The sequence below is a fragment of the Eschrichtius robustus genome, chromosome 10 (genome assembly GCF_028021215.1).
Source record: "Eschrichtius robustus isolate mEscRob2 chromosome 10, mEscRob2.pri, whole genome shotgun sequence".
Taxonomy (NCBI): domain Eukaryota; kingdom Metazoa; phylum Chordata; class Mammalia; order Artiodactyla; family Eschrichtiidae; genus Eschrichtius; species Eschrichtius robustus.
Genome location: NC_090833.1, coordinates 84418002 through 84430369, shown reverse-complemented (window position 1 = coordinate 84430369; position 12368 = coordinate 84418002). Strand labels below are relative to the sequence as shown.

The window sequence follows — 12368 nt, the reverse complement described above, 5'->3', positions numbered from 1 at the left end:
CTTATTTGCGGCACGCGGGATCTTTCATTGTGGCATGCAGGCTTCTTTCTAGTTTTGGTAAGCGGGCTCCAGAGCACGTGGGCTCTGTAGTTTGTGGTACTCAGGCTCTCTAGTTGAGGCACGTGAGATCAGTAGTTACGACGCGCGGGCTTAGTTGCTCCACGGCATGTGGGATCTTAGTTCCGTGACCAGGGAGGAAACCTGCGTCCCCTGCATTGTAAGGCAGATTCTTTACCACTAGGCCACCAGGGAAGTCCCCCAAGTCTAATTTTTAAGAGTATTTAAGTTAAACTTTTTTACAAACTATTGTTTTTCTTTTTTTTTCTGAAGTTCTGTTTACTAAAATAGCAAGAAAAATCAGAATTTTGGTGTGGATGAAATAAACATGCTTTTCTGTTGCAGAAATCACTTCTCAAGAAGTTCAATTGCTGCAGGTGGGCAAAAGGGAAAATCCTACTATACAATTACATTCACTGTCATTTTTCCACATAAAGATGATGTGTGCTATTTTGCTTATCACTATCCATATACGTATTCAACTTTACAGGTGAGAACTCATTAAGTTGTACTGTGACCATTATTGTGTTGTATGTGTATGTGTCAGATAATTGAAGAAAAATTGCTTTAATTAAATATCTAAATAAGATAAGAAAAAGATTCAGGGTTGATGACTTTAGAAAATAATACAATATTTGTTGAAATCATTAAAGTAAAATGGGAATATAGTCTTCATTTTTATTTAATAGAAATACTATGGAAATATGACATGATTTTTACTTTCCACTTTGGGTAGAAATCTACAGATCACAATTGATAAATTTTAACTAGGTGAGATTTCTACGTGTTTAATGAAAAGCATTGAATCTCACAGAAAATGTAACAGTAGAAAATGTATATGCAATTTAAGTTTTTCTGTTGTGAATTCATTTCTTCCAATGGTTTCATATGAAGTCCTAGATCCAGATTGCTTAGAATATGAGGTATAAGAGTTGTTTTGTGGGTTCTTTTGAGATTTTTTGATTATTTGCATTGTAAAACAAAAAATTCAAGTAATTACTGTGGCAGATTTATACTCAGAACAGAATGTCTGTCCTAATGATCAAGGATCGTGAAGCTTCGTATGATCAATTTACCCAGAAAGGAATTGGAACACTATGATTAGAAACAAGCTTCCAAATTATGAGAGAGGAGAAAATGAGAGAAAAACATAGTCTATAGAGCAGAAGAAATGTCAAGGCCGAGAACATTAAATGAGGCTCACTTTATTTTAGTAAGGTTCCAACCTACAGTAAAGGTATAAACCAATATCTTTCTGTGCTGAATAACATAGCATCAGAAATATAGTGTTGTTATTTACATGGTATTTGTTACTGTTCTTTACTGATGTTATCTTTTTAATATATTTTAAATGCCCCTACTTTCTTCCAGTCCCACTACCATGACCTTTTCCACGCATTACCATTGTTTCTCACCTGGACTTATGCCAACCTCTTTCTAACTGGTGTCCCAAAACTCACTTTTATCCCCTTTCCTCTTCATCATTGTTTTATCACACTGTAGCAAGAGGGCTCTTTGATGGCAAATCTAATCATATAAATCTGCTCCTTAAAACTCCTTAGTGATTTCTCTTGCCATTTGTATGAAGTCTAAAATTCTTACCGTAGCTCATTCAGTCATTTCTCCACTACTTTGCACAGTTTTGGCCATTTCTTCATACTGTTTGAACTGTTATTTACTTAATATTTATCTTTAAACAGACTTTAAAGTAATTCACTCTTTAAAGATTATCCTCATCCTAAGTTAATATCTGTGGAATTACAGGTTTAATGTGCTAAATTTTTTTTCTAATTCACAGTAAAATACATATCTATTCAAATTTTTTTAAAGGTTATCCACATATCACTTAGTTATCTTAATTACCAAATACTATGCTTTGGGAAGGACTGGTCTACCGGGCCCTTCCTTCTGTGTTAAATTCTCGATTTCTTACCCTTTTCTTTCTGGTCTAGCTATAATGAATCTTCTTCAGTTCTTTGAAATGTCCTTCTTTTTTCTTATTTCATGGTCTTCCTGTATGCTTTCCTTCTGCCTACAGCACACTTTCTATCCATTTCACTCATCCTTTGGATCTCACTTTAAATGTAATTTTTTTCTAGAAGACCTTTCCTCCATGCCCAGACTCTGCGAGGCTCCCTTCCCTTTATTTCAAGCTCTCATAGCACTGTATATTTTTTCTAGGGTAGGGACCATTTATTCATTGTTATATCCCCAATGCCTGGCACAGTTTCTAGCCCAGAAATAGTGACCACATGGTAAATCATGATTATGTGAATGAACATAGGCAAAAGTTTGGAAACCAACTAAGTATCTTTAAAATAAGGGATTGAACAATTTATTTTTGGTGTGACCATATACTAAAACCATTAAAACTTGTGTTTTCAAAAGACATATATTCAACATGTTTAATGATGTGGCATAATATTTATAATTATGAATATCCTAATGTGAATGTATAAATTATTAAATGATAAAATCAGATTATAAAAAGTCTTACATGTAATTACAGTTTTGTTTATATATATTAGCATTTGTTAGTAGTAATCTAGGTGATGCAATTATGGGTGTTTAAAATTTTTTCTTGTACTTTCTGTGTCTTCCAGACATTTTACAATGAGCCTTTATTAATCTTGAAATCAGGAAAGATTGTTAAAAAATTTGTGCTGCATAATATTCATTCTCCATATTTTAGGTTACCATTAACAGATCTATAGTCACAAAATTTCAACATTCAGAAGCCTTTGAAAACCAAAAGCATTTTCATAACCCATTTGGCAGCAAAGCCTGGCCTGAATTGATGTGAGCTTATTTAGAATATTGATTCTACTTAGGGTGACTCTTCATATGCTTTGCTACAGAAATACTAATGTGCTTATTTACAGGCTGCTGCCGCTAACCCCACTGGTTATATCGCACTATTAAGGGTATCCAAACTGTATCTATCCCCTTTCTCAAGTTCCCAAATACTGATGTTTAACTGCATCTGGACCCTAATCCCTGGAGAAGGGATTAGGAATCTGATTCACTTTTAGTTATGTTCAAGATCTGGATGCATTTATTTCTGTTTATCATAGGGAGTTTTTGAATGATTATATACTTTGCTTTTAAATTTTTATTAAGATGCATCTTCAAAAATTGGAATCAGCACACAATCCTCAGCAAATCTATTTTCGAAAAGATGTGTTATGTGAAACCCTGTCTGGAAACAGCTGTCCCTTGGTGACTATAACAGCAATGCCAGAGTCTAATTATTATGAACATATCTGTCAATTCAGTAAGTTTGTCTTCTTCACTCACAATACCAATCATTCTTACTTATTTTTCTTTGCTTCATGACTATTTTGTAAGGGCATTAGTACTAGGAATAGGTATCCGAAGTCTTGGGTTCTAGTCTGGGTCCTGTTACTGCCTAGCTCGGGCCCACTTCTGGGCCCCAGATTCCTCATATGAGGGAGCTGCCTGAGATGACCTCTGAGGTCTCTTGATACTAATATTCTGTAGTTCTTATTCTTAGAAGTCATACCCAAAGTATAGTATAACAAATTATACCATCAGTTTAAGACTTTACAATTAATTTTATTTATAAATAAAACTACCATAAACCTATCAAGTATTTTGATGCTAGTACTGAATAGCTACTTGTTTTTCCCTGCCATTTATGTTTTTAAAGTTGCCTCAAATGTACAGCTATGGTAAAAAATATATACATATAAGAAAACTGTTCTAATTTTGTTAAGAAGGTAAAATATTTTCAGGAAAGAGAAAGAGCTTGCTATTCATGAAAATATGAGCAGATGAACTGAATGGTTATTTTGTAGCCCTGTATATCTAAATGTATAGTGAAAAATAGTTTTCTTTGTAAATCTCTGAGCAGATATACCTATTGTTCTGTGCTTATCATAGCGACCATAAAACAGGAATAAGATTGTATTTTCCTTCTTTTTTCCATGACTTTATGAAAAATAAATTTATATTTCATCTATTTTCCCCAGATACTTGTTCTTTATGAAACCAAGATAATATTAAAAAATTAATTTTATATGTTAGATTAATCATTGTGAAATAAATGACTCAAATACTATTTAATGTGTTATGTTCATATAAGACATGACTTATATGGGTTTTATATCTGTTTTCTCTAGCGGGCCTAGTATAGTGCTTGTATATAGTAGGTGCACAGTGAGTTCTACTTTGACTTTATATCAGTATTCACAATTGAGTAAAAATATTTCTAAAGCCCCAAAGTCAAACATCATACAGACTTTTAGTAGACATTCATTTTAATTTGAGGTTTTATGTCTACTTTAGGAAATCGCCCTTACGTTTTCTTATCTGCTCGGGTGCATCCTGGAGAGACTAATGCAAGTTGGGTAATGAAAGGAACATTGGAGTATCTCATGAGTAATAACCCTACTGCTCAGAGCTTACGAGAATCCTATATTTTTAAAATTGTCCCTATGCTAAATCCAGATGGTGTCATCAATGGAAAGTAAGTTAAGCAATAGTTATAGAAATATTATAGATTGTTGTGGCTGTCCTGTATAAACTTGTTGAAATAATAGCATCCACATTAATTTCAAAAACAAATCTAGTGATTTTTCTAGAACAAAAAAAATTTAGTGAAGAATTAATCTGATAAATTTTTAAATGAAAATATTATTTGTATATTGTTAGTACTATGATATTTTGAGAAATTCTGTATCTATTCATGAGAATATGATTTTATAAAATGTATGTCTGCTTGAATTGTTTTAGAAAAATCACAGTATTGGGATATGAAAAAGATTTTTAGCACATTGTCTTATAGTCCTTTTTATTTGTCATGGCATGGTCTTAGGTTGTTTTAAGATTTAGAATCTTCTGGGATCTCTTTCCACTAGTATGGAATATTGGCTCCATCTGCTAACCTCTTCTTGATATGAGTAGGACTTCTTTAGAGTGGAAATACTGGAACGTTACTTTTTAAGTGGAGGTGGCTTATAGTTGGTACAGTTCATTTATTGTGTCAGTTAGACCAAGGTCTCTTTAGTGCTTCTGAAAGGGGGGAGTTAGTCTAACTGTCATGAGCATCTCCAAAGTCGAGGACACCATATTTATTTATTCAGTAAAAGAACCATGAATGTTTCTCATATTTAGGACATTTTTGAATTAAAAAAATAGAATAATTTCTTTTTAAGTAGTATGATTATGGAACTAAAATGAGACTTTATGTCTAGTTTTAATTCAGAAACATATTGACCAGTTAGAATTCTGTTTATATTTCTGTTGTCACCTTCTGACCGTTTGCTTAAATTTTTGCTCAGTGGCTTTAATACTTAGTACCTACGATTAATGAAAATGTATTTGAATTTTTGCAAGAATGTGTGCTTTTCATACACAATACTTATCTTTCTTAGAAGGAGGGCCCAGATAGCACTTTTAATAATAACTGATACAATCAAAATACAGAATGTTAGCTTAAGAAATGATTATTATATAGTTAGAATGGAAAATATGACCATGAATAAATTTTATGGTGTATGGAACAAAACCCCAGAATGGAGAATTTTTCCTATAGCTTGAAAATTTTGACTTATAAAACTGCAAGCTTACCACAGTTAAATGCATGTAACACAAGATCTTGCACATAGCAAATGCTAAATAAATGTTTACTTACTGACTATAATATGCATTCTGGTGAGCACACCATTTATACCTGTTTGAAATATTTAGTGGAATAGAATCATAAAATTAAAAAAAGTGTATGTAAGAGTTTATTGGTACCAATCTTTGTCGTTGTGTTTACATATGTGTAGTCACCGCTGTTCTTTAAGTGGAGAGGATTTGAATAGACAGTGGCAAAGTCCAAATCCAGATTTACATCCTACAATTTATCATGCCAAGGGTCTGCTGCAATATCTGGCTGCAGTGAAGCGTTTACCCCTGGTAAGCGGCAATATTTGTTTGTATAGTCAAAGAGGTGATTTTGTTATAAGTTAGTATTTTGTAGATTATTTTCTGGTTATAAAAGCTGGGTGTTAATTTCAAAAGCAGTTTCTTTAACACATCTTTGTTATCCATCACTTGTGTATTAATTATGTTGTCAAATTAATACAGTGTATCCATATTCTTATTTCATTAGATTTAATTTTTATAATTCTCATGAGCCCTTTACTTTTCTGTTTTGTTTATGAATATTGGTAACTCCTGGCTGTAAGTTTTAGCTATTTAACTTCCCTGTTTGAACAATATCAAGGTAAAAGTACAATAGGTATCTTCCAAATTCTCAAACTAGTAGAAACCTATTTCTGAGCTCTTTAGCTAATTCTAAAGCAGGTAAGTCTCGACTATACACATAGGAAAGGTAGTATAGGCATGGTGGGAGACTCTCCTGAACTGTGTATGTGTATTTCTTCTGTTTTCAGCAACTTTTGTTTAGAATGTTTCCATTATTTTAGTCTTTAAATGAGTTAATCTTCCTTTGGGAAAGATAGAACACTTTGCAGAGCGGCAAAATTGGCATGCAAATCTGTCCATTTTCTATTTTTAGAATGATGCTCTTAAAAATTAAAGGGAAACCATGCCCCCTTTTAAAATGTTTTTCATGAAAGCATTTTTTATGTTCTCTTAAATTAGGTAAATATTTTAACAACCCTTGGGGCAGTGATGAGTGCAGCTGTAGATTTGACCTATAATTGAATTTATTATTTTTTAAGTGATGAATAGTAGATACAAAAGAAAGAGTGCAACTCGTGGCTTGATGCAGGACCTACCTGCAAAGGATTTAGCCATTCTAGGATTAATCATAGATCCTTTCCAAAAGTAGATATGTATTATTACTTTTATTGATTCTACTTGTTAAATGGTGGCTCAGTTACAATAAAAGGACAAAGGAACACAGAACTGTTTATTGGCTTCATATTAGCTAGCTTTACTTGGCAATATATGAATTTGAAGGATTTTCTTTTTAAAATATATTATCTTTTCAAGGTTTATTGTGATTATCATGGCCACTCCCGAAAGAAGAATGTATTTATGTATGGCTGCAGCATCAAAGAGACAGTGTGGCACACGAATGACAGTGCAGCTTCATGTGATGTTGTGGAAGATATGGGATACAGGGTAATTATTAAAGATAAGGCAGGAATTTTTGAATTTCAAACACTCATAAAACTACAGAAAATAATTTAACATATAGGAACTACTCAGATTCAGTAAATGTTGCCATTTTGTTTCAGATTTTTCGTTTTAAATGTTTCTTCTAATTTTTTTTGCTTTTCACATTTTTTTAATTAAAGTAGACTTGATTTACAATATTACGTTAGTTACAGGTGTGCAGTGTAGTTATTCACTATTTTTGTAGATTATACTCCATTTAAAGTTATTATAGAATGTTGGCTGTATTTTCTGTGCTGTACAGTATATCCTTGTATTGTTCATGCATTGTTTATTTTATACATAGTAGTATGTATCTCTTAATCACCTACTGTTATCTTGCCACTACCCCATCCCTCTCCCTACTGGTAATGGCTAGTTTGTTCCTTATACCTGTGAGTCTGTTTCTCTTTTGTTATATACATTTGTTTTATTTTTTAGATTCCACATATAAATGATAATATACAGTATTTGTCTTTCTCTGTCTGACTTATTTCACTAAGCATAATACCCTCCAGGTCTATTCATGCTGTTTCAAATGGCAAAATTTCATTCTTTTTTATGGCTGAGAGTATTCCATTGTATAATATACACCACATCTTCTTTATCCATTCATCTGTTGGTGGATACTTAGGTTGCTTCCATGTCTTGGCTATTGTAAATAGTGCTGCTGTGGACATTGAGGTGCATGTATCATCTTGAATTAGAGTTTTTTGTCTTTTCTGGATATGTGCCCAGTAGTGGGATTGCGGGATCATATGGTAGCTTTATTTTTAGTTTTTTAAGGAACCTCCATACTGTTCTCCATAATGGTTGTACCAATTTACATTCCCACCAACAGTGTAGGAGGGTTCCATTTTCTCCACACCCTCTCCAGCATTTATTATTTGTAGACTTTTTGATGATGGCCGTTATGACCAATGTGAAGTGATACCTCATTTTGGTTTTGATTTGCATTTCTCTAATAATTAGCGATGTTGAGCATCTTTTCATGTGCCTGTTGGCCATCTGTATGTCTCCTTTGGAAAAATATCTATTCAGTTCTTCTGCCCATTTTTTAATTGGGTTGGTTGGGGGTTTTTTAGATGTTGAGTTGTATGAGCTGTTTATATATTTTGGATATTAACCTCTTTCAGTCATATCATTTGCAGATAGTTTCTCCCTCTGCGTAGGTTGTCTTTTCATTTTGTCAGTTGTTTCCTGTGCTGTGCAAAAGCTTTTAAATTTAATTAGGTCCTAGCTATTTATTTTTGTTTTTGTTTCCTTTACCTGAGGAGACAGATCAAAAAAATATTGCTGTGACTTACATGAAAGAGTGTTCTGCCTATGTTTTCTTCTGTGAGTTTTATGGTTTCCAGCCTTCCATTTAGGTCTTTAATTCATTTTGAGTTTACTTTTGCATATGGTATGGAAAATGTTTCTAATTGCACTCTTTTACATGTAGCTGTCCAGTTTTCCCACCACCACTTATTGAAGAGACTGTCTTTTTCCTATTGTATATTTTTGCCTCCTTTGTCATAGATTAATTGATCATATGTTAGTGCATTTATTTCTGGGCTCTCTATTCCATTGCTCGATATGTCAGGGTTTTTTTGTGTGTGTGCCAGTACATTCCTGTTTTGATTACTGTAGCTTTGTAGTGTAGTCTGAAGTCAGGAAGTCAGTGATACCTCCAGCTTTTTTTTTTTTTTTTTTTTTCCTCCAGATTGCTTTATAGTCTTTTGTGGTTCCATATAAATTTTAGGATTATTTGTTGTACTTCTCTGAGAAATGTCCTGGGTATTCTAGATATTTTGATAGGGATTGCATTAAATCTGTAGATTGCTTTGAGTAGTATGGACATTTCAAAAATATTAACTCTTCCAGTTCATGAACAGGGATATCTTTCCATTTCTTTGTATCATCTTCAGTTTCCTTCATCAGTGTTATATAATTGTCAGATTATAGGTCTTTCAGTTTATTCCTATGTATTTTATTCTTTTTGATGCAGTTTTAAATGGAATTAGTTTTGGATTCCTGAACTAATGATAGTTCATTATCAGTGTATAAAAAAGCAACAGATTTCTGTATTTTAATCTTGTATCCCGTACAAGAAAAATCCCAAATAAACAACCTAACCTATCATCCTAAGTAATTAGAAAAGGAAGAACAAACAAAGCTCAAAGTCAGCAAAAGGAAGGAAATAATAAAGATCAGAGTGGAAATAAAATTGAGACCCCCCCCCCAAAAAAAATAGAAAAAAATCAATGAAACCAAGAGCTGTTTTTTTTTTTTTTTTTTAAAAGATAAACAAAATTGATAAGCCTTTAACCAGGCTCATTAAGGAAGGGAGAGAGGTCCCAAATAAACAAAATAAATGAAAGAGGAGAAATTACAACCAATATCACAGAGATACAAAAAACATAAGAGAATACTATGAACAGTTTTATGCCAACAAATTGGATGACCTGGAAGGAATGGATGAATTCCTAGAAATATACAATCTTCCAAAACTGAATCAGGAAGATATATTGGGTAGGCCAAAAAGTTTGTTTGGTTTTTTCCATAAGATGGCTCTAGTAGCATTTAGTTGTCTTTAACTTCATTCAAAATAATTTTGTTAGATTGTATTGTGACAGCTGTCATGTCAGCATGCATTTAAAAAACTTAACAAAATGGGTGAATTTTTGTGTAGCCATTTTAATATTGAAAATGGAAGAAAAAAAGCAACATTTTTGTCATATTGGTTTCTATTATTTCAAGAAAGGTAAAAACGCAAATGAAATGCAAAAAAAGATTTGTGCAGTGTACGGAGAAGGTGCTATGATTGATCGAACGTGTCAAACGTGGTTTGTGAAGTTTCGTGCTGGAGATATCTTGCTGGACGATGCTCCACGGTCAGGTAGACCAGTTGAAGTTGATAGCGATCAAATGGAGACATTAATTGAGAACAATCAACGTTATACCACGTGGGAGATAGCCAACATACTCAAAATATCCCAATCAAGTGTTGAAAATCATTTGCACCAGCTTGGTTATGTGTATTGCTTTGATGTTTGGGTTCCACATAAGTTAAGCGAAAAAAACCTTCTTGACCTTATTTCCGTGTGAGATTCTCTACTGAAACGTAATGAAAACGTTCCATTTTTAAAACAAATTGTGATGAGCAATGAAAAGTGTATACTGTACAACAATGTGGAATGGAAGAGATTGTGGGGCAAGCGAAATGAACCACCACCAACCACACCAAAGGCCGGTCTTCATCCAAAGAAGGTGATGTTGTATATATGGTGGGATTGGAAGGGAGTCCTCTATTATGATCTCCTACCGGAAAACCAAACAATTGATTCCAACAAGTACTGCGCCCAGTTAGACCAACTGAAAGCAGCACTTGATGAAAAGTGTCCGGAATTAGTCAACAGAAAACACACAATCTTCCATCAGGATAATGCAAGACTGCATGTTTCTCTGATGACCAGGCACAAACTGTTTCAGCTTCGCTGGGAAGTTCTGATTCATCCGCCGTATTCGCCAGACATTGCACCTTCGGATTTCCATTTATTTCGGTCTTTACAAAATTCTCTTAATGGAAAAAATTTCAATTCCCTGGAAGACCGTAAGAGGCACCTGGAACAGTTCTTTGCTCAAAAAGATAAAAAGCTTTGGGAAGATGGAATTATAAAGTTGCCTGAAAAATGGCAGAAGGTAGTGGAACAATAGGGTGAATACATTGTTCAATAAAGTTCTTGGTGAAAATGAAAAATGTGTCTTTTATTTTTACTTAAAAACCAAAGGAACTTTTTGGCCAAAGCAATAGGTAACCTGAACAGACTGATCACTAGTAGTGAAATTGAATCAGTAATAAAATAACTCCTAGCAAACAAAAGTCCAGGATCCAACAGCTTCAGAGGGGAATTCTACCAAACATGTAAAGAAGAGCTAATACCTATCCTTCTCAAACCACTCCAAAAAACTGAAAATGAGGGAACACTCCCAAATTCATTCTATAAGGCCAACATTACCCTGATAACCAAAACCAAAGACACTACAAAAAAGATTACAGGCCAGTATCTATGATGAATATAGATGCAAAAATCCTCAACAAAATATTAGCAAACTGAGTCCAACAATATATAAAAAGGATCATGCACAATGGTCAAGTTGGATTTATTCTAAGGATGCAAGAATGGTTCATAATCACAAATCAGTCATTGTAATATGCCGCATTAACAAAAGGAAGTATAAAAACCACATGATCATCTCAATAGGTGCAGAAAAAGCATTTGACAGAATTCATCCATTCATGTTAAAAACTCTCATCAAAGTTGGTATAGAGGGAGCATATCTCAACATAATAAAGGCCGTTTATGACAAACCCACAGTTAATATCATACTCAAGTTTGAAAAACTGAAAGCTTTTCCTCTAAAAATGCTTCTCACATTTAGATTTTTAATCAATTTGGAATTTATTTTTATTTTTTTATTTTTTGGAATTTATTTTTGTATGAAATGTGGGGGTCTAATTTTAGTTTCCCCATGTATAACCAGTTGTCTCAGCACCATTTATTAAACAGCACCTCCTTCCTCTGCTGATTTTATGCAGCCATCTGTTACAGACCTTGTTTCCACATGTATGGGTGTGTTTTGAGGTCTGCCTAGGACTGAAGGGAGATCTATTGTTTTACGTACTGGGTGCTTTTCATTTTGTCACAGTGTCTCTCTTACTATATTTACGCCTAAACAAACACCCCAGGTTATTTTCCAAAAAAAAGTTTCAGTAACATACCACTCCCCTTAGCAAAACTTCAAAGCACATTTTCTTTTTGGTGTCCTCTCTCTTCTTCCCCTTTCCCAGATAAATAAAATGATTAGAGTTATGTTAAAAAATGGAAACACTCCAGAAATGTAAAGTAGTGAGTGAAAGTCATCTTCTCTCAATTAATCACTAATTAATCACTTTCACCATGTGTATTGTGAGATTTACCTCTAAGCACATTCATTCATAGATGTATATAAACATAGTATATCAAGTTTTTGTGGTTTTTATTTTTTTTTAACGCTCCACAGCAACTTTTTCTTCACATAATGTTTGTTGGCCATAGGTCCTCATATCTGTATCTGTCTTCATCTTTTTGATAGCTACACAAGATGTTCATTGTGTATTTTTGTTATTATTGTACGACTATACCAAAATTGTT

General features: G+C 33.4%; 1 protein-coding gene across 4 annotated transcripts in view; it reads left to right on the top strand.

Annotated features, from left to right (window-relative positions):
- AGTPBP1 (ATP/GTP binding carboxypeptidase 1) overlaps positions 1-12368 on the top strand; it is a 181991-nt gene that overhangs the window by 141497 nt on the left and 28126 nt on the right. For all 4 annotated transcript variants that reach the window (XM_068553274.1, XM_068553275.1, XM_068553276.1 and 1 more), the window contains 5 exons: positions 403-547; positions 3178-3331; positions 4366-4546; positions 5853-5982; positions 7027-7158. In XM_068553274.1, coding sequence (XP_068409375.1) covers positions 403-547; positions 3178-3331; positions 4366-4546; positions 5853-5982; positions 7027-7158 — 742 coding nt within the window. The remainder of the gene's footprint in view (positions 1-402; positions 548-3177; positions 3332-4365; positions 4547-5852; positions 5983-7026; positions 7159-12368) is intronic.